At 38.3% G+C, this 22,250-nt stretch overlaps 3 protein-coding genes across 3 annotated transcripts in view; 1 reads left to right on the forward strand and 2 right to left on the reverse strand.

The window, feature by feature from the left end:
* Window positions 1-1,560: 1,560 nt before the first annotated feature.
* Window positions 1,561-4,008, reverse strand: gjd4 (gap junction protein delta 4). Its single transcript, XM_055150830.1, has 2 exons — window positions 3,945-4,008; window positions 1,561-2,624 (listed from the first exon to the last, which is right to left on the reverse strand). The coding sequence occupies exons 1-2, from the start codon at window positions 4,006-4,008 to the stop codon at window positions 1,561-1,563; spliced, it is 1,128 nt and encodes a 375-aa protein (XP_055006805.1).
* Window positions 4,009-7,284: 3,276 nt separating this feature from the next.
* ccny (cyclin Y) overlaps window positions 7,285-22,250 on the reverse strand; it is a 66,667-nt gene continuing 51,701 nt past the window's right edge. The window contains 9 exon segments of the mRNA XM_020930713.2: window positions 7,285-11,314; window positions 12,716-12,878; window positions 14,532-14,698; window positions 16,329-16,448; window positions 16,552-16,587; window positions 16,590-16,611; window positions 18,519-18,554; window positions 18,637-18,737; window positions 20,576-20,610. Coding sequence (XP_020786372.2) covers window positions 11,198-11,314; window positions 12,716-12,878; window positions 14,532-14,698; window positions 16,329-16,448; window positions 16,552-16,587; window positions 16,590-16,611; window positions 18,519-18,554; window positions 18,637-18,737; window positions 20,576-20,610 — 797 coding nt within the window. The 3' untranslated portion in view covers window positions 7,285-11,197.
* LOC110165514 (thioredoxin-like protein 4A) lies at window positions 17,663-18,190 on the forward strand. The gene has a single exon (XM_055150774.1). It carries the CDS (start codon window positions 17,672-17,674, stop codon window positions 18,014-18,016), a length of 345 nt encoding a protein of 114 aa, XP_055006749.1. The 5' UTR covers window positions 17,663-17,671; the 3' UTR covers window positions 18,017-18,190.

Consider the following 22,250-nt stretch of genomic DNA (forward strand, 5'->3'; position numbering starts at 1 on the left):
GATGTCCCAGTTTTTTATTTTGAAAATCTGGTTGCCCTTGGTAAAGCATAAAGATTTAATGGACCCTAGCATTGACCCCTGACCTTTACGACCCCTACGACCCTGACAGCACAAAGCAGTATCATATGGACAGAGCGTGGCAGATATAGCCCAGGTCAGAGCTAGTCTTTGTCTAAGCCTGACGCTGTGGGGGAGGCATGCTAACAGAGAACCAACAGGTGCTTGCTTGTTTCCTTAAGGCTGCGGTTAGTCCAAGGACACTTCAGAGGGTCTACAGTTCCTATTATAGAGCTCATGTTTTGTTTAGACTGGAACAGTGGACATGACTAAGATTCCGGCCATTTTGTGTCATCAAACTACAATCTGAAGCGCCTGAGAATAATGGCTGCCAAAGTTAATTTAGCCAGGGTGGGTATGCTATGCTAGCTAAAAGTAGCATGGATGATTACACACATACAACTTTAAACATCTTGTTAATGACTTGTAATGATAAATGATAAATGATGCACCAATTGTAGCTGGTAGGTTGTCAAAAGTATAAAAAATCAGAAACTAATCAATACTAAAACTAATATCAAAACTATATACTCATGTAAGCACGTATCGATGCTAAAAAAGAACCATTCACAGAACAGAAATGAACCTTTAGCTTTAGAATCTTGATCTTGAGCTGTATCAGAACAAGTATAAGCACATAGACTAGTATACACCCTTGGACCACTATGAACCTACTGGATCACTGAGGGATTACACAGTTATAATGCTACTTTTAAAGATGGTACTATTAAAGTGGCATTAGGGGAAAGTAAGGTAAATGTTCTGTATCCTCTCCTGTTCCGTACTATGATTTTCTCTTAATCCCTATTAGTCCGACAGATCCGGCACCAAGAGAACATTCTGAAGTCAAAGTTGAAGTGATAGCAGTAGGGTAAATATGATTTTAATGTAAGAAATATGACACTTTGTTTTACAAAATTCTACAATGTACTGTTTCTTGTGTAGTTGTTAGAAAAGACTACTTGTTGTTGCTAGAAACTGACAACACTGACAAGTCTTAAGAATACTTTTGCTTATAGTATTTACAGTAAATATTCAACATGAGCTTTTACTTATACATATACATTTTTTTTCAATGATTTGACAAAAAAGTTTGCAAGAGGAAAGGAAACCAATCTGGTACAAACTACATTTTGGTTCCTGCCAGCAGTTTTGAATAGTAAAGTTGTACGATTACTTTATACTAAGAAGGTCCTGTTCTGGGTTTAATCCCCAAAGGCTCCTGGTGACCAGGATACTGGCTCAAAGTCTGGAAAAGGTGCTGCAGTGCGGTCGCCCATTACTCCCACAGGTTGCTCTAGTCTTCAAATGAAGAGAGATACATCCAACAATATAAAACAAACATCCTTGGAAATCCATAGTGGATTATATTGCTCACCAGTACAGTAACCCGGCTATACTGGTTGGAACAAAGTTGTAGTAGTTGGGACTCTTGTCTCAGTTCAAGAATGTTCAGATCTTAGTTCCCAGACCTACCTACAGAAGGGGATTAAGTCCTTGAAGTTACACCCACTCTGACCTCTTCTCCTCATCACTCGGCTTTGCATCAGGTCCTGCATTTAACTCCACCAAAGTACTCTTACCCAGTCTGTTGGTACACACCGGCGTTGTTATGGAACCATCTATAGCCAGAGCAGGTACATCTCCAGGTATATCACGTCGTGGAGGGGGCGGGGGTTTGAGTCGACTGCGCTTACTGACACGTATAGACCTTGGCGTTCCTGGTGGACATAGGGCGACCTCACTTCCTTGTCTTTCCAAAACATCTTCCTGATTGGCTGAATATCCGTTGTTTCCGTTGGTGTTTATAGACTGAATTCCTGGTGAACAAGGACGAGATTCTGAATTCAATTTTGCTGGATCTCCTCCTCTTGAACTTTTACTTCCGTGGCGTTTTCGAAAATGTTCAACTTCTGCGATATTTTGCTCTTTCGCTTTCACAGAATTTGATATGATACATTCTTCTTCATAAATCCGTTCTACCAACACTTTCTTTTTGGTGTTTTGTCTCACGGAATGCTTGATGGCGCAAAAGAAATCTAAAACATTGAGGAAAATAGATAGTGCTCCGACTGCTAGCATGAAATTTAGCATAACCGTCTTTTCCGTCGGTCTAGAAATATAGCAGTCTACTTGGGTGGTGCATGGCGGATGTTGACACAAAAACCTCCTTGGAATGTAAAAACCGAAGAGATAATAATGCGCCACACCGAATCCCGCTTCTAATAATGTCCGAAATACAAGATGCAAAAAGTATGCTCCAGTAAATTTCATGTTCAACCGTTGCATGTTGAGTTCATAGGTTTTCTGATCGACATGGAGCGCGTTGGTGGCTTTATGGATGACGTAAATGATGAAAATAGTGATTGGTAGACAGAGGGTGATGAGTTGTACGAGCCAAAAGCGAAAGAGTGAGATGGGAGAGAAGTTGTCGTAGCATACGTTAGCGCAGCCCGGTTGGATGGTGTTGCAGACGAAGCGGTCCTGTTCGTCCTGGTACAAAGGGAAACCAGCGAAAAGGAGCAGTAAAACGCGGAGGAAGAGCATGACGATCAGCCACGCCTTACCTAAAATAAGAGAAGGTATTAGGTTTATAATTCATGAACAACTGACATATACACAGCATTATTTTGCGATACAAAAGCTGTACAAACCTTGCAGTTACACTCTAGTCATGGTAAGCTGCTTCTGAAACTTGTGGCACCCATTGTTTATTAAAAATAAATGGTCATGACTTTTAAAATTACTCTAAACTTGTCAAATTTTATTTTTCTATGAACACTAGTTTCTATAATAACTGGTTTATGATTAATGAAGAAGTACAAAAATACATTTAAAGCCACAATAAATAACTTTTTTTATCCTTTTGGTTGTGTTTATTGCACCGAAAAATTTGCATTGCGTTCTTATTCTAAATGGAGTTGCCTCTCCACAAACCTGACTCTTATTTGACCTGGAGGAGAGCCGCCTCCTACTTGTTCCCAAGAAAATGTTGTTCCTTTGGCGAAAATTTTCTAGCCTGAATCACCTCTGCAGCATTAGGATTCGTTCGTTCGACAGTAGGCAGGTACTTTTTTCATTTAAACAATCGCTGCTATTTAGTCGTGACGTATGTAATGCGCTGCTAACAGGGCTAACTACTATATTAAGCTTTTCCCAAATTCCATAGGAAGAAGGGCAATAATGTCTTTCCTCTTGATAAAATTCACAAACATTATTTTTGATTCAAATTTAAATCCTTGATCTCGGGAATTGTTGCCAAAACAGAATGTATGGCTCTTCGCTGATTGGCTGGTGCCTGAACTTGCACTTCCAGGGTACTTGCAAACGTCTTATGTATTCTGATTCCTGACCTAGTCGCTGGAGAGAAATGAAATTGAGCAGAGGCACTAGGTGGCACCAGCTTGGTTAATAATATTCCACAGTATGGTATAAAACTTATCTATCTCCATGGACAATGTTCTGAAGTGTGGTTTTATCTTTCTATTTCCATGCAGTTGTGCAGGTAACATGCTACCTCCAGAAAGTTACATACTGAACCTTTAAGAAGTATCTATTAATTTATCAGGCTCATTGCTGCAGGAAGGGCATCAGGTATAAAATCTGTTGTATAACATTCATGTAATTTAATTAAACAAATGCTTGCTTTTATTTAAAAATAACCACTATGTAAAACTTTAGAAATATATTTACATTCAGCATATTTAAAGTCCTTGTGTATGTAATTTGCTTTTACTATATTTTCAAGACAAACCACGGTAAGTTAGATTCTGTTCTTAACAGAACAAAGGGCAGGTCAGTGCTCTCTAGCGATGCATTGTGTTACATTTTCAAAAACAAAAGACGTCCATAAGTCCTACGCTATAGCAAACTGTATGTGTCCTTACCCATCATGGTGATGCTCTGATTGACTGAGAGGAAGAGAAACTCTGATGCACTTGATCCCACCATACTTGCTCCGGTCCAGACTCTACAACACTTTTAGATTTTACGTTAAATCTCACATCCACTTTACAGCGCCTCCTGCAGATTCACCGCACTGTACACTCTAGACAATCCAGCCATGTCCAGACATCTGCAGCCCTCCTTTGTACAGTACGATCCACGTGAGCGAGCAGAGCCCAGGGGAGCAGAGTCTCAGCTCCTCTCTCCGCTCAGACAACTGCCAGTCCTGAGACAACAGAAGACACCAGTGAGGCCCATTGTGCGGCTATTCCTGTCCCACTCGCGGAGGCACGTCCCCTCCTGGCATTGCATGGATATTTTGGTGCCACTGGTTGTCCTTGCAGGAGAACAACAAGCCTCCTGGCTCACCCACGCCAACTTCAAGTCGAAAGTTACAACAGCTTTTGAAATCATTATATCAGTACTTTCTAACTGTGTAATCAGACATAAATGTAATAAATGTGGTTGTCTAATACTGGAAATACTTTCAGCAAGTGTTCATTTTTCTACATTTCTCAAAAGTCAAGTATGCTAAGCTATGTCGACTTTTTCAAAGCATCAATTGTATAGAGTTTCTTCCCAATCAAAGGAAAACAAAGAGTTGTTTGTGAGTTTTGTTTCATTCATGCAGGCTGGAGTTATTTTAGCCTACTAAAATTCCCCAAAAAACAAAAAAACTTCGGTGATATGGTGCAACATAAAACAATTAATAGTAGTAAAATATATGTGCTGATTCATCTAGTGATGTCATCAAGTGGTAATCCAGGAAATGTTTTATCAGTCAACACAGCAGATTTGGATCATTTCAGCGATAATACCAGGTGTCTTAAAATCCCTATGACAAGTTAGACTTTTATTAAAACACAGTTAAGACCATTATAGTTAAGATTTTTGCAAAAACATTCACACTTGTTTTCCCAATTTGGTCATCTTCTAAGTTTAAAATCACAACATCACACTAGTAAATTTGATAAGTTACCAAGCAAAACTCCTCTAATGTACACAAAAATTACTATCTGACAAATACAAATATAAGAAGCACCTTTCTTTTGTTGAAATCATATCTAAAGTATCAGAAAAAATGCTGTAAATGTGTAAATTGTGCTGAACTTTTTATAGAATTCTCCCCAGTATGATGTCAATATATTTAGAACTCTATTTCCTGTAATTTTCAACATATTTGTCACAAATTGCTTCTTGATTTATGTAAAACAATTATTTATATTTACAATACTCTCATCTATGGTCATGAGCTCTGGATTATGACTGAAAGGATGAGATCAGGGATCAGGGAGGTGTTCCCCGGGGAAGATCCAGGACACGCTAGAGGGACTATGAGTCTCAGCTGGCCTGGGAACACCTCGCGGTCCCCCCGGAGGAACTGGAGAACGTGTCTGGGGTGAAGGAAGTCTAGGAGTTCCTACTTAGACTTGCTGCCCCGCGACCCGGCCCTGGATAAGCAGAAGAACATGGATGGATGGATATTTACAACAGTTATAAACCCACCAAATTAAGTCAAAATTAGAGAATTATAAAAGTCTGTTGTACACACTTTAAGATATTCGCTCGAATTATCAACACGATGTCACTAATTCAACGAATACAAAGCTCAAGAAATTTAACATGATTACACCTGATCTGTGGTGAACTACTTTTAGTGAATCAAGAGCAAATATGAATAATTTGGACTATATTATACACCACACTGGGCCTTTTCTGTTTGATTTTACACATCAGTGTTGATATAAAAGTAGAGGAGATGAAGAAAGAGAAGAGGGAGGAGAGATGTTGCTGAACTGCAGAGCATCACATTTCTGATGAAAACATCAGATCCAATCAGCTGTCAGTGAACAGTCAACTCACATGTCTGACAGCACTGCATTTCCCATCATGCCTTTAGGCTTAGTCCATGAAGATGAGTGAAGGCAGTCACAGTTGCTTTTTTCCACCTTCACCCATCTTGTGAGATGCGTGGAGCCACCAGGAGCTGCCTATCATGAGATTTTCACCAACTAAGAAGTGTAGTTTGTTTTTCCTTTATTCATGGAGACCAGAGAGCTGGATTTGAACACTGAAGATGCTACAGGCTTTTTACCCCATATTTAATAGCAAATGTGGTTGAAGATCTTCCAGAGGAAACACTTTGAGGGAATGACCCATTTCATCAACAGAAACATCAGAGCAGAGTAAGAACAAGGCCTTTCCTGTTGTGTTCACCTGATGCCCCCTGGAGGCTGCTGTGATGCTGCAGGACACAGAGGAGAGACACTTTCTGCTCTTCCTCTCCTCAAACAGGGAGGGTCACAGATCTGCTGACCCTCCCTGACCAGTCCTCCTGTTAAACTGCACTGACACCTTTGACCGAGGTACAAAGGTGATCCTCAGTTCACCAGCAAAGTAAATACTGAAGACTTTCATGACCAAAAATGCTGAAAAAAAGACTGCTGAAATAATACATAAAACTACACTCACATTTCATAAACTTTCCAAACATATGCATTTCTTCATTGCTTATCCATCACCCGTGCAATATTTAGGGCCTGTTTACACAAGAACGCTTGCGGGTAAAAACAACGAAATATTTTATCATAAGTGCCTTTCGTTTAGACAATGACAGCATTTTTGGGTCTGAAAAATGCAAAAATCTCCAGAGTGGAAAAGTTGAATACGCTCTGCCGTAGCGTTTCCATCTACACTGCCCAAGACGCAAAACTCTGGTCAGATCTACTCACGTCATGTACACATTTACCTCACATACTGTTACGACCCAGCTCTAGGGACAGGGGAAGTAACAGAAGAACTAAGATGGATAATAGAATAAATTAAATAATGTTCAATTAACAAGGATGTAAAAGATAAATTAACAAAACAGACTAAAATATATACAGAAAATAACAGGTCATGCAGGCTTAACAAGTGAAAAAAAACAACTAAGAGACACACAAAACTAAAACACAAGTGCCCCAAAGTAAAACCACATAAACACAAACAGAATCGAGTGACAAATTAAAAAAGGCACAAAACAGAACTAAACTAGTGTCTCAACAAAAACAAAGTCAGACACGTACTAGTATAAACGAGCGACTGACACGAAAGAGACACACACGAACACAAAATGGCATAAGAATTGGCAATGGCAATCGAATTCCACACACTTTTGCGTCACTTTAAGAAAACGCTTGAATAAAACGCGGAATAAAAGTGAAGACGCGACGCTACTTTTGTGTCTTCTGTTCATCATATAAACGTAGCCTTAAAACACAAATAAAAAGACAGTTGTACTTCAAGTTTCAATGTTTTATTCTTCAACATTTCCTAAACATTGTTTTTGAAAAAGAGTAGTTTAGACTTACAAATGGTTTGGCAAAATTTAAACATGAAAATTGGATCTAGTACTAAAGATGAGATGATGGGGGTTATGTAGACAGTAAGCAAACCTACAAATGATGGAGAAGGGAATTTTAGATCACGGCCACTTCATGGTCTTTCGTACAATAAATAGAATATACAATCTTTAAACAATGCAATACTATTTCACTCATTCATAACACATCTGGAATTCATGACAACTCACCATCTCACCGCCTGCCCCAAATGGAAAAGCAGTATGGTACAAGGAGACATGTTGATTGTGGAGAAGCTATTAAGGCATTGACGAATCCTCAGAAAGATTGCAAGCAGAATTAGATCACAATTATGACAACAGACCAAGCTACAATTTAGAGCTTTGGCTTCAATTTCAAAGTCGTAAATTAGAAGTATTTAATTACAACTACAAATCAGAAATGATCAGCTTATACTTTCTTCTGGTTAATATAAATGTCCTTAATATTATGCAGTGTTTTGTAAATAATAACAGACTTAACACTTGCAATTTGAAAGCATTTTGTTGGGTAATACAGTAAGTAATGCAGAAGTACCAGACCAGGACAGTTTTTTGGTTAATCAGGGACATAGAATCAAGAATCATGGGAAAACAACTGCCTGCCAAAATAGATCAGGGGTGTCCAGACGATGATATTATAAATAGTAATCTTGAAACAATTGAGATTTTGCAGTGAGAGGTGTAATGCATATGTGTCTATGGCAGAATGTTCAGGAGTTACCAAGAAAAAAATACAAAATTAATTTAAACAACTCAATACAAGCTTCATGATTCCAGTTTAGGAGATTTTAAACAAAAAGATGAGAGAGACGAACTGTTAAACTGTTGGTTAATGCTAGCTTGCTTGTTGCAGTTCTAACTTGAGTAACAGAGCTTCAGACAGAGCAATGCCTCTAGTTAGGATCACCCCTGCTGAGAATGTTGAATGATGATATCACCTGCAAAGTATCAATTAAGTGAACTGAGTCTGAGGCATTGGAGACCAAATGAAGAAACGCTTAATACTTTTTCCAGTAAAAGGGCCGTTACAAAGTGAAAAAATCAAGGAGTGGGAGAGATACGTGAGAACCATGTGGAAACGACTACAACTCAAACAGGTAATTTCTGTTTTGTGCAATATTAGAGCAGCAGAAAGGCCCTGTAACCGTTACTACGCTGCAAAACAGCTTGGCCAAAATTGAAGATATAAACACTTAAATCCATCAGAAAATGACTTAAAAGTAGTGAAATTATCTGTCCATGCAGCAATATCATTTTAAGATAACCTGTGAAGTAAAATAAACTACCTCTAGACTAGAATTAAACAGCCTCAGAACTAGTAAATAGATAATAAATCTGAAAAAAGCTTAACCTGATATAAGTTTTAAAATCCTGGCCAGATCAGAGAAATTTGCAGTGTATGGATTTAATTTCTGCATTATAAAAAGCGTTTCAGATTCATGCAGCTAAAACCTGCAGCAGTCTTCGTTAAAATGTGAGACAGGCCTCTACTTTGACGCTGTTTAAATGCAGAACTGCTGTGCACGACTGAAAGGTTTTTGTTTTTTCATTCCACACTCTTGTCTTTTAATCTCTTAATTTAATCTCTCTCTCTTTTTAATTTTATGATTATTTATGTTTTGATTTGTTTGTATTCTGACATTAATGTATTTTTTATTCTGTAAAACACTTTGAATTACTTTGTGTATAAATTGTGCTATACAAATACCGTGTTTTCCACACTATACGGTGCACTTAAAAGCCTTTAATTTCATCAGAAAACGACTGCGCACCTTATAATCCAAAGCACCTTATATATCAATTTATTTGGGTGTCTTAGTACGACTTTAGTAAACTCCAAAGCCGCATCACTTGCAGCATTACGGCTCCCGTAGTCAGGAGCATCGCGGAGTAATACACACTGTGATTCCTTTTAATATCAAAATGCACCTGCCAAGAGACATGCTCACAACGGCCACTTTAAACTCAAGGCTGTTATAAAGTTAAAGTGCGAGCTGCATGGGAGCAGTGGATGAGAGAAGAAGAACACACATTCACCAAGACAGCAACCGAGACAGCGCCGAGCGACTTACTGCCAATGGATCGTGGACGCCTGGGCTAAGGATCAGTATCAACTGTGGTCTGAGCTTTCACCAAGACCCGAATCATCACTGAACTGCCAGGGAACAGTAACCACTGACACGGGTAATGACGAGAGGGATGCGGGCGTGCTGGACGCCGTCATCGTCAAACTGTTTGAACAACTATGAGTTACTGTGAATACACTAACAATTTAGTATCTATTTAGTATCAGTATTTTTTGACGCGTTACAATTGAACAAAGTTGAGAGTTATTGTGAACGCGTTAAATAAAATTTTATTGACTTATCTAACTATTGTGTTTCATTTAATGCGCCTTATAGTCCGGTGCGGTTTATTTGTGAAAAAAGTTTGAAATAGACCATTTTCAGTCAGTGTGCCTTATAATCCAGAGCGCCCTATAGTGCAGAAAATACGGTACACTTGCCTTGCCTAAAAAGGGTCTAATAAAAAAAATAGGACTCTTGTTTACTCATAATTTCATCCACAAAAATAACATAGTTTTGGAGTGCGATTTTATAGAAATATTTGACAGAGGAACAGAAGGAAATTAAATTTGAAACTGAATTAGGTGTGATCATTCACAATGATGTAAAAAATAACATAAAATTACTGGAAATTCTTTTACCGAATTATCATGAAAAGCATTGCAACGAACAAAGTGGTGTCTCCCATTTAGACTCTTCTTACTGTACAATAAAACTAATATAAATATTCTAACATCAGTCATCCATTTTTTTTTTTTTCCACAGAAACACAATAAGAGATGCTGTATTTACACTGTAGAAAACATAATACAGTTTATTTTGAAGCTTTTTAAAGAGGGGGTATTACACTTCTATGGGGTATTAACTTAGTCCCCTCCTCCCTGTATAAGTCACTCCCCCTTCAGAGTGCTCTCATATTACAATCAACGTGCATCCCATTAATAAAACTACTCCACATCGCTCCAGGTTTGTGAAGTTGTAGCGTATTGTTTTGTATCATGCTTTGCTTTTTTTAATATACTTATGAAACGTCAACTGTAAGAAATGTTCAAATAATTGTAATAATGACATAAAACGTTTGCGTAATACCCCCTTTTTAAGCTTTTTAACAATTCTAGCAACATACAAACCCTGAAGATTCATGCTTTAGTGGTTTAGAAATACCAGTATTTTTGTGCCATGGAAGAACAGTATCAAAAATTAACCAATAATAACATAATTTGTTCTACTTTTCAGACCAAAAGAGGGCGACATTGAAGCTTGATACAGGCACATTAGGTCAGGACAATGGCAGTGAGTAAGAAAACACGGGACAGACAGCGACCTCTCGTTATCTCATCTCCTTCTGCAACGAATAGTCCCTCTGCGTTGCTTAAAAATGAAGCAACACACCGGTATTGCTTTGTTTATGAGTATGATCGGCCGGAAAAAGGCGTAAAAGCGAAGATTTCCAGACGTCCCTTGAGCAAAACACTGATTTGGAGTAACAGTTGCAGCGACAGATGCGAGATGATGGAATGCCAAAACGAGCAGTCCGGAAAATATTTTAAAATGACGAAAATAACACAGGAATGTACACAGTCAAAAAAAAGTACTGCGTTTTTTTTTTTTCACATTTAAAATCCCAGTTGTACTTCCAGATTTGCAGTCATTTTGGTTCAGTGCAGTCAGTGGGGTTCCTATAGAGACTCGTAGAGAGTTTTTGGGTTCCACAGGCCCACAGTTTCCAGTTCCAGTCCCAGTGTTAGGAAATAATGGCGGGACACCACCTCACCACGGTCAGGTTGTCTGCGCTGACCGACCGCTTCTTGGATAACTTCCTCAAGTTTTTGTAGCTGTCATCACATAACCGGGAGATAGCCTGGGGAGAGCAACAAAACAAGAAGCAATTCAAAGGTTTGTAAAAGTAGCAAAGTTGAAGCAGAAACTTCAGAAGAACTAATTAAGGCCCCGTCCACACTACTGCGTATTTGAGTTGTTTTCGTTGTGGATGCAGTGTGTGTCCGCACTAATCCGATGGACAACAGCTCCAGAGACAGAACGATCTGGTGCCGCCAATTCATTTGAGTAAGGATCTGATCCGGCACTATGTGGATGCCTGAAAACACTGAGTCGCTGATGTGAGTCTATGCGCCGTGAAGTAATTCACCGCCAAAATGCTAAGAGGCTAGAATATATGTCCATTCATATATATGGTCTGTGTGTACGACCTGCAGACATATAATCTCCTTCTCCAACGCGATAGAAGAACAGAACAGACTCACCATCAGCAAAACACCCCTCTGTCACAGAAAGAATACATATAATCCACTGAGTCATGTCCTTTAGTCCAACAGAAGCTGAACCGCATCAGTGCACAATAAAAAAAATTGAACTGTTTTTTGAGCACTTCCTTTATGCAAATGAGCCATGCAGTTTTAAGTTTCGTTTTGGTAAAATGTAAACAAATATGCTCAAAGCTGTGTGGATAGTGAAGGCTTTTGGACACAGAAACAATGTGTCTGGATGCAGATCGTTTCCAATATGGTGATACGGTCATTAATTTCAATGTAAACGTAGCCTAAGATTCAAAACAGGAAGTGCAATTAAATATGGAAGGCACTCACTTGGCTTTTTGAACTATTCCATGCTCAGGGTCAATTATGAAGTGTTCTATGACGAGCACACACACACACACACACACACAGACACATACCTGCACAACTAAACTGGGCCATGGCAGTGACATCATCACAGAACTCTGCTTGTAACATACTAAAATGCTAAGTCTGTAGTGGAGAAAATAAACCCCGCACCCTGAAATCTCTTAAATAGATCTCAGGCTGATATGAGTCCCACTGTGATAAATCCATGAACTGACAGAGGAGTGGAACATCAGCGTGGAGCTTTGGCCCCAACACAGCATGCCTTAGACTTTGGCATGTCTGGTTTACACTCACTGTGGACAAATGTACCAGGCATTAGGAGCTTTCCATGCTTGAGCACGGTTCAATTGGGCCAGTGTGAGCAAAAACTTAAACTTGAACTTCTTACTACTAATGTAATTTAAGTGTAAATAAATGCTATAGTATAAGCTATGTATACAGGATTTAAAATCAGGGTGTGCACTATACCAGGAAAATTAGATAAATTAGATGGACGATGAGATGGTAAGTGTCTGTGTGAATGTGTATGTAAGTAAAGGATTTTCAGACTCAAATATGCATGTTAAACTTCCTGCATACTGGTTGTAAATTCAGCACAGACATGACTGGCTTCTCACCTCCAGTTTTTGCGCCTTGTCTCGGCTGAGCGGCTCCAGGGGGAAGCTCAGGTTGTTGGCCTCGGCCAGAGAGCGCAGGTCAAAGTAGTACTTGGCATAAACACTGGACGGCACGTTTATGTTAAACTGTAACAGCTCCCAGAACCGACGCTCCAGCTCATTCCTAACACACACACAGGAACATCAGGTTAGAAAAGAAAGAAAAAAGCTGTCCAAAAAAGAATAATACTGCTAATATTTGCCAAACAAAACAATCGAATGTACCACATTTTTCTCCATCTATTCAAGAAAAACAAAAAATGAAGTCCACTATGTACTGTCAGCATCTAATTTTAAACAGTTTTCTTGTTCAGGAATCAGAAAGTGCACTGTTAGCATGCTAGGAGTTGTTAGCATTCCCATGACAAAAACTCAGTTCTGGTGTCTTAAAGTTGTGAAAAGCTCTACTCATTGTGGTGAATAATTAAGATGATCGTAGTCCATAAGGTAAGTGAGGAAGAACTTTAGACTACTACAAACTAAACAGATACAGAACAACTCAAATGTTGTGTTTTGTGTTATTTAGTGGCCATTTAACATTATGAGACTTTCTGGGCCGACTATAACCCCAGAACAGTCTTATTACATCAGTATATGTGACAAAATATGAACCAGTATTAGGAAGACAAATCCAGTATTGGATGAGTGCATAACTTTGATCCGTCTGAGCTCAGTATTGTGCTACCTGCGTGAGAAGCCCCTCTCCCTCTCCCTTGGTGTTTGGTGCACGCCCACACACACTTACAGCAGCAGCAGAAACAGACAGGTTAAATTTAGAACACTCTATAGCCCCACATGCACTGGAGAGTGATGGTGGAGCTTCTTCAGTTTCCCATAAAAGATTTTATAAATGCCACAGACGAGTGTTAGGTAAAGTTTACAAGCATTTTACAAACAGGTTCTACGGAAACTCATTTGGAACTATTTAAAGAGGCCGTAGTAGTTTTGTTTTCTCAGAGCAACAGATCCCCAATAAGATATTTTCAGGCCACTATGCAGGACACATTTTGAACATTTCCGGGCTTTCTTAAGCACAACATGGATTTCTTTAGCTTTTTAAATATGTTACAAACATATTCCCTCATTACAAACATACCTGCAGTTGTATTTTGTTGCAATCACTCATTTATTTATTTATTTCATTAATCCTGTTCTTCTTGCTCTGAGCCTCACAAATCAGTTTCTTGAAAGAGTTATGGGACAGATTGAAATCCAGAGATCTCCTGGCACTTTAAGTCCATAAACCGTCACCAGCCTGAGCATGTCTGCTGTCAGATTGTGTTCATTACATCTGCAGGTTTACATAGCATTACTCAGATGTTTTGGTTATTTCAATGATTCATTCCCACTGCTGCCAGTAGATGGCGTGCCAACACCAAATCCAAACAGCTAATGCGGCTGATCTCCACAGCTGAAACTTCATTTCCTTAGAAATCCATTTCTCCTTCCATGTGCATTTCCTTAGAACACAATTAAAGGGCCCATATTACACCACTATTCTGATCTGTTATAATGTTGTTTCCTCATTATAAACAAACCTGGAGCAGTATTTCGTTTCATTCACACATGTTTAACGCACAAACCCTGCATATTTAGGCTGAGTTCTTCACCCAAATAGGAGGAGATAACAACACTATAGCATGACTTAAAGCTCATAAGAGTGAAATTTGTGTAATATGGGACTTTTAACGTTTGTCACTGAATCTTCTACAGAAACATTTTAAGATTCCCCACATCCACCTGCAGCGTCTCTCCTCATCCCTGCTGTGAGACTTACATGTCCTCCACGGTGATGTCCTTGAGGATCTGGCAGTAGTCCACGTTCCACACTGCCTGGTCGTCCCACACTTTGGAGGCCAGCAGAATGGCTCCCAACACGATCCTCTTCCAATTGGCCGGACAGATGTCGATCTCTGCGTACGTGAACAGTCTCTCCAGATACACCTGTGGAGCAAAATACACAATAAGACAGGATTTTTTTGCTTGTGATAATTATCAAACTTTATTTATTATTTAACTATTTTTAATGTATTATTTTAATATATTATGGGGGAAGAAATGCATATTTGGTTCATATATTCTTAGTTTAGCATCATAACTTATATTTAATAAAGAGTAAATGCAGTGGTTGTCACATTAATATTCTGATGCACTGCACACAGCAAGTAATGTAGTGTAGCCTGGCTGACTGGTAGAAATAATAAATATAAATAAAATAAATAAACAACAGTAGATACTAAATAAAACAAATAAATATATAAATAAATAATATTATAAAATAGAAAATACATGACTGTTCTACACAGAGACGAAAACATTTTACAATGTATTATTTTTTCCTCAACATGGTCGGGTGTCATTTCATCAACACTCAAATTATATTTCTTTATGAACATCACAAATCTAGTAAAAAGTACATGTAAAAGTCATGGCCACAGTTGGGAGTGTCTGGAGTCATTTCAAATATCTCTTTGTTTTCGTTTCATGACATTATCTACTGAAAATAATCCATTCTTAGTAACTGAGGTAGTGACCTTAATCAGGCGGCTGGTATCTCAGTCTAATTTCACATAATTACACACGAGCAGTTTAAATCCTTCTGTTCCTCCATGTCCCTCTGTACATGCCTTTGTCACAAGTGCTTTGTCCTCCTCATGACTTCCAAGGCTGGCCACAAACCAGACCTACAGCAAGTGTCAGGAAGTGAACACACACACATGCACATGCGCGCACACACATGCACACGCGTGCATGCACACACAGGCATACACATACGCTCAGGAGAGTTAAATTAACCCTGGCTTCTCATCCAAAGGTCAGGGACAAACAACAGGAGGCACATTTGGACCTATTGTGGCGCTCAAACTATTTTACTTATTGTGTACTTTTGTGTACTAGTTGAACACACAACATACACTTACACACTGAAGAAACACATTTGAGGGCATAAAATGTATATTAAACTCAAATCAGCAGAATGAAAATAAATCAAAAGTGTGGTCAATATTTGAAAAATATGCAATATTATTGAAGTACAGTGTAGCCTGCAATTAAGAAAACTGAACCTGTGTCCCCACAGCCTTCAGCTGCAGACAGAGGACATTTTGTCTCATTCTCAGTATATGGACAGACCATATCTCATGTGAAAGCTCAGAACCTCCAGAATTCACTCACTGAGCTGCAGAGGCTGCACTAGTAGCAGTAGTGACCATTCTTCCTTTTAGGTTTTAAAGAACCAAAACACCAAGTCATAGCATAAAAATCCATTTAGAATAAATTGGTATGAAATTTAAATTTAAAATTTTAAACATTTTGTTCCTTTATACTTCCCAAATCAGCTGTTCATACTTTTCAAATCAACCATAGATTTTTATTGGTCTTTTCACAAAAATCTTTACTATGGCAAGAGAGGGTCAGGCTCCACTTGACTTGTCCCCCACACTGTGCTCTCAATTAGTATTCCATGACTAAATGACTTAATGAGGAACTGTATGTCATTAGCAGTCACCCTACAGTCAGCACACACACAGACACAAACACACACATGCAGCCACACACACACAGCCACACTCACCAAAGTGACAATGGCACACTCTGCAGTTAGCTGTGCTGCACTGAACAGGGTCCTGACGAAACGATAGATCTGTTTCGGTTCGGGGTCGTGCTCGTCATAGTCGGGAGGGACCTCCGATTTCTACACACACAAAATATAACAGAAGATTTAAATGTATTTGATCCTTTTGTGGTCCTCTATGATCTATAAATGTTACATGAAATTATAAAGCTCACCCACTTACCGAGAGCGGGTGCTGTTTCTCATCAAAAATATCTAATCTAAACGTTCTCCATCTACTTCCCTGGGAAAAAAAAACAGACAAAAGAGTGAATTTGACCTGGTTAGAATAAAAAACACATTGTGCACATTTGAATTAGACAAGGCTCACGCTTTCTGATCAGTATTATTTATTTATGATTTTATTTTAAAATGTATTTTTTTTAAAACTGAATATCTTGGCAATATAAAAAAAACTGAAACAGATGGATAGGTAGATGGATACATAGATAGATAGATGGATGGATAGATAGATGGTTGGATGGATAGATGGATAGAAGTTAATATCATGATTTCCTCCATCACTATTTTGATTCCATTACGATTCATGTACTCTTAGTCAGGAGTAGGTGTATATATGTTAATAAAAACTGTGCTCTCAGCCCTTTGATGATCTGCTGTTTTGGTCATTGCATCATATTATGATTCACTATTTCTATATTTACTGCAGTTCCATACTCAAACACAGACAATTTTCCAAAACATATCTTGCATTTATTCAATTACAAGGCATGTTTATTACTCAAAATGACATGTCCATTAAGAACAACTCAGCATCACAATTGTTTTCAGTAAATGATATATTTGATTTGAACAAACCTATCTCGTATCTGAGGACACAAGTCATGTTGAAATTAAAAATAAAAAACATAAAAGGCCCATATCACTCTATTTTTGGATCTAGGTTTCCTCATCACAAACAGACCTGGAGTTGCGTTTTGTTTCATTCACACATGTTTAACACACAAACCCTGCATATGTCAAACAGAAAACACTCTGTTCCACCTTGTGATTTCATGTGGTAATACAGGGAGTGCTCCACTGTGTTTTTAAACTCCATACACCTTCACTAAAAATCATTTGGATAATTTGCAGCCCTGGGGTTGCCACTCTCTACTGAATTCAAGGTAAAAGGAGCTGTTTACTTGAAAACTCCCACTTCAACATGTGACTGCAAAGAGGTCAACAACGAACAAGTTGCCCACAGTTCACTTAATAACCAAAAATTAACTGTCTAACATCGCATTCTCTTTATACTAAATTTCTACCACCAAAAGGCTCGAAAACACCACAACAACGCCAAGATGTCATATATGTTGCCGCATCTTCACAGTGGATGGCAGGTTGATCAAGCTATTTTATCGGAAAAAGACAGAGTTCTCGTGATTCGTTTTGGTCATGACTGGGACCCCACTTGCATGAAGATGGATGAGGTTCTTTACAGCATCGCCGAAAAGGTGAAGAATTTTGCAGTCATCTACCTGGCCTGGTATCTACCAGACTTAAACAAGATGTATGAGTTGTATGATCCCTGCACTGTCATGTTCTTTTTTAGGAACAAGCACATCATGATAGATCTAGGAACTGGAAACAACAACAAAATCAACTGGACAATGGAGGACAAACAAGAAATGATAGACATTGTGTAAACCGTTTACAGAGGAGCAAGAAAAGAAAGAGGTCTTGTAGTTCTCCTAAAGATTATTCTACAAAATACAGATACTGATGTTTTTATTTTATATTGTGATTATTGTTATTGGTCAGTGTAATGTTTGGATATGTATACTTTTATATATGAAAGACATCAGAAGATACTGCCAGCAAAATGGACAATTTATAACAGTGATGTCCAAAACGTGGTCTTAAAATGATGTGCTCCTTGCCCTCTGTTTATATGCAACTCCGATTTAACAATAAATGTGCTTCATTTGAAAAAAAAACCAAACTACCACTTCATGACATCACAAGGTGGAACAGAGTGTTTTGAGCTTTGGAGATATAGACTGACTAATAATAAAAAGCCGCTCATCTCTTTGCATCTGACCTGTAACTTTTTCTTCCAGCAGAAGAACTTACAAAATGCAGCTTTAATTAACACATCAAATATAAATACAGAATGGATATTTCCAACACCCGAGACTCGCTCCTTACCTGTTCTTTATGTGGTAATATATTGCAAGAGACACACTGCAAACACAAGAACAATAGTCAAATTGAATCCTAAAAAAATACATGAACCCTTTATAAATCCTCTAGTTTTGTGTGTTACCATTTGATTGTGTATTTGAGGTTGGGCTGGCTCACGGTGCAGTCGTCTAGGAAGATGGTGGAGCAGGAGCTGTACTTGCGCCTGCTGGGCCCTAGGTGGTGCTGTACGGAAACACAAACAAATTGGCAGGTTATATGGGTGCATGGGTGTAGGGACGGTCTATGTAAAACGTCGCAAAGTCTGTGTGTCCTCTGTGAGGGTGAGCAGCATGCAGGAATTTCAATTACAGTGAAGGGCAGAGGAGTGGTCAGGAAAATAAATGACTAAGGCTTTTAAAGAAGACATATTGTACTTGTGTCTGCTCTAGAGTTCTAATTGGCGAGACCCGTGGATCATTATGTTACAACTTAATAAACTAAAAACTGTGGTGCCCAATGGGAGCTGATGTCACAAAAATGTCACAACAAAGAGATAGCTGTCAACACATGCATTTTTTTGTTTTCATTTGTGCAAAAATGACTCTGTGACGCTGCCAAAACCTACATGTATCACCGATTAAGAAAATAAAATTGGAGCACAAAGTAAGTACAGATCAGTGGGTGTGAACCAGTGGTGGTGAACACAGGGTTAGATTGGCAAAATGGTGTCTTGAAAATAAGCGACAAAAATTTACTTAAACATGAACAAATCACTCAAAAGGGTAAGAGGGGTAAATGAAAAAGAAACAACTATAACATGGTTAAAAATAGGTTCACTTTAAATAGAATAATGTTACCTTTTTGCAAATTACCATCTTTTAGCTTTTTATCTCTGGTGTTTTGAAATAGTCGCAAAAAGTGACGAAAAAAATAACACTGCTTGAGGAAATCTGCATAACCAAAAATAAAGGTGCATTGAGTAACTTTTATGAGTGAGCATGCCACTTGCTTGTGCCAAAGGTGACTGCTTTGAAAATAATGTTCCACAGTATGGCATTACACATATAAAGCTGGTGTTTATTGTTCAAAAATCCTCTTAAAAAATATGCATTCATGGTTAGAGAAGAGTCTCTTCTAGTTTGATTCATCAGCCAGTTTCACTTGGTGGAAACCGTCTGACCTTGCAGCATTAGGATTTGTTCGCTCAACAGTAGGCGGGTACTTTTTAAAATTTAACCAATTGCTGCTATTTGGTCGTGACATATGTAACGCGCCGCTAACGGGGCTAACTGGTATATTAGTATATATATACTGGCTTTAAATCCTCAATCTCGGTAATCGTTACCAACACTGAATGTCTGTCTTTGTCTACATCCATCTCGACCGCTTTGTTTACTGTTGTGCTGTACAACAAAAGGGACCCAGTCACAGCTCTTCGCTGATTGACCAGTGTGCGGTCTATTACTTCTGGGGTTCTTGCAAATCATCTAGTGTATTTTGATTCCTGACCTAGTCGCTGGAGAGAAATTTAATTTCTAGAAAGAAATGAAATTGAGCGGAGGCACTAGGTGGAGCCAGCCTGACTAGATCTCTTCTCCACAGACCTGTAAACTGCCTGATTCTATGGAGATACATTTTATGACATACTGTGGAACATTTGGAGAAAGCAATATTATCTCTGTGCAGACAAAAAGAAAAGTTAATGTGCACCTATAGAGTTAAGTGTCTAACTAGAGAAAAACACATATGCTTGTATGTATAACTGATGATTTGACTGTAAAGAAGAGGATGGCTCTTCTCTAGATTCTAAAATATTCAGTTTTTTCACCAAATGTTGAGTTCGATCTGTCAATTTTATTCACCTGGCACTAAACAAACACCACAACAGTGATTCAAAACAAGCAGCGCAGAGAAACTAAAGTGATGTGGAGAGGGGACAATGGGTAATGAAAATATACAGTAGTATTTTAGGACATTACCTTACTTTCCGTAATATGTGTAAACTTGTGAAAAAGGACAATGCAAATTAACAACACATTTTTATCACTAATTGTACTGCATGTTCGTTTCTGTTTACTTACATGGTTGATGTAAAGGCTCTTCCGCTTTTCCCGAACTAAAAACAAACAAACAAGAAAAGCAGAAATGTCAGAAAGACTTTAAGATAAATGCAGTGCTCTACCCTCACAGACAGGGGGCAGCATATGTCCACTCTGTCTTGGCTCCCCATCACTGTACACTCACGCACAAGCACATAAAAGACATAAAAGACATTATTTAAACATAGGGCTGAACAGAGAAAAGCAGCCTCAGTGAGAACTACACATTATAGACAAAATATTAGTATAGTGTGGGTGGATATGTTTAACACTGTGGACTACAATTCAACATGACTTAAAGTTGAGAGATGTAGTAAGTAGTAAGTAGTAAGTAGTGGGTAATGGGTAGTAGGTAGTTGTAATAGTAATAGTAGTAGATAGTAATAGGTAGTAGGTAGCAGGTAGTAGTAGTAAGTAGTAAGTAGTAGGTAGTAATGGTAAGTAGTAAGTACTAGTAAGCAGTAAGTAGTAGGTAGTAGTAGTAGTAGTAGTACTACTAGTAGTAGTAGTAGTAGTAGTTGGTAGTAACTACTACTACTACTACTAGTAGTAGTAGTAGTAGTAGTAGTAGTAGTAGTAGTAGTAGTAGTAGTAGTAGTAGTAGTAGTAGTAGTAGTAGTAGTAGTAGTAGTAGTAGTAGTAGTAGTAGTAGTAGTTGTGGTAAGTAGTAAGTAGTATAGCAAGTAGTAAGTTGTAGATAGTAGCAATAGTAGTAGTAGAAGTAGTAGTAGGTAATAGTAGGTAGTAATAATAGTAAATAGTAATAGTTGTAAATAATAGTAGTAGTAGTAGTAGTAGTAGTAGTAGTAGTAGTAGTAGTAGTAGTAGTAGTAGTAGTAGTAGTAGTAGTAGTAGTAGTGGTGGTGGTAAGTAGTAAGTAGTAGGTAATAGCAGTAATAGCAGTAGTAGTAAGTAGTAGTGGTAGTAAGTAGTAGGTAGAAATAGTAGTAAATAGTAGTAGTAGTAGTGGTAAGTAGTAAGTAGTAGGTAGCAGCAGGTAGTAGGTAGTAGTAGGTGGTACGAATAGTAGTAAATAGTAATAGTAGTAGGAGTAGTAGGAGTAAGTAGTAGCAATAATAAGTTGTAGGTAGTAGGTAGTACATATAGGTTAAAGTACATTAAAGTAAAGGTTGAAGTAAGTAGTGACAATGATGAAGGTTAGGACCAGTCTCCAGGTAATGAATGGACAACCAATGTGTATGTGTGTGTATGTGTGTGTGTGTGTGTGTGTGTGTGTGTGTGTGTGTGTGTGTGTGTGTGTGTGTGTGTGTGTGTGTGTGTATATGTGTGTGCGTTTGTGCGTTTGTGCAAGAGGCAGCGGTAACGTATTTGCCCACTAATGAAAAGGTTAGTGGTTTGATTCCATTAGCAGAGATAGGTAGCGTAGCCAGTAACTATTTATACTCAATTACTATGAGCCAGTATTTTATCAAATAACAAGACAGTATGTATTCAAAACATACACTTATGTTAGAGTACACAGAGTGAACATGAAACTAAAGCATCACTAAGTAACTTTGCAAAGTCTAAATCCATAAGCACTATCCAAAAAAGGCACAGAGACTAGCAATACACATATTACTCTATTTTCTGATCTATATTCTAATGTAGTTTCCTCATCACAAACAGACCTGGAGTTGTGTTTTGTTTCATTCAT

The sequence above is a fragment of the Boleophthalmus pectinirostris genome, unplaced genomic scaffold (genome assembly GCF_026225935.1).
Source record: "Boleophthalmus pectinirostris isolate CB_2022bp ecotype Guang Dong unplaced genomic scaffold, ASM2622593v1 HiC_scaffold_15, whole genome shotgun sequence".
NCBI lineage: Eukaryota > Metazoa > Chordata > Actinopteri > Gobiiformes > Gobiidae > Boleophthalmus > Boleophthalmus pectinirostris.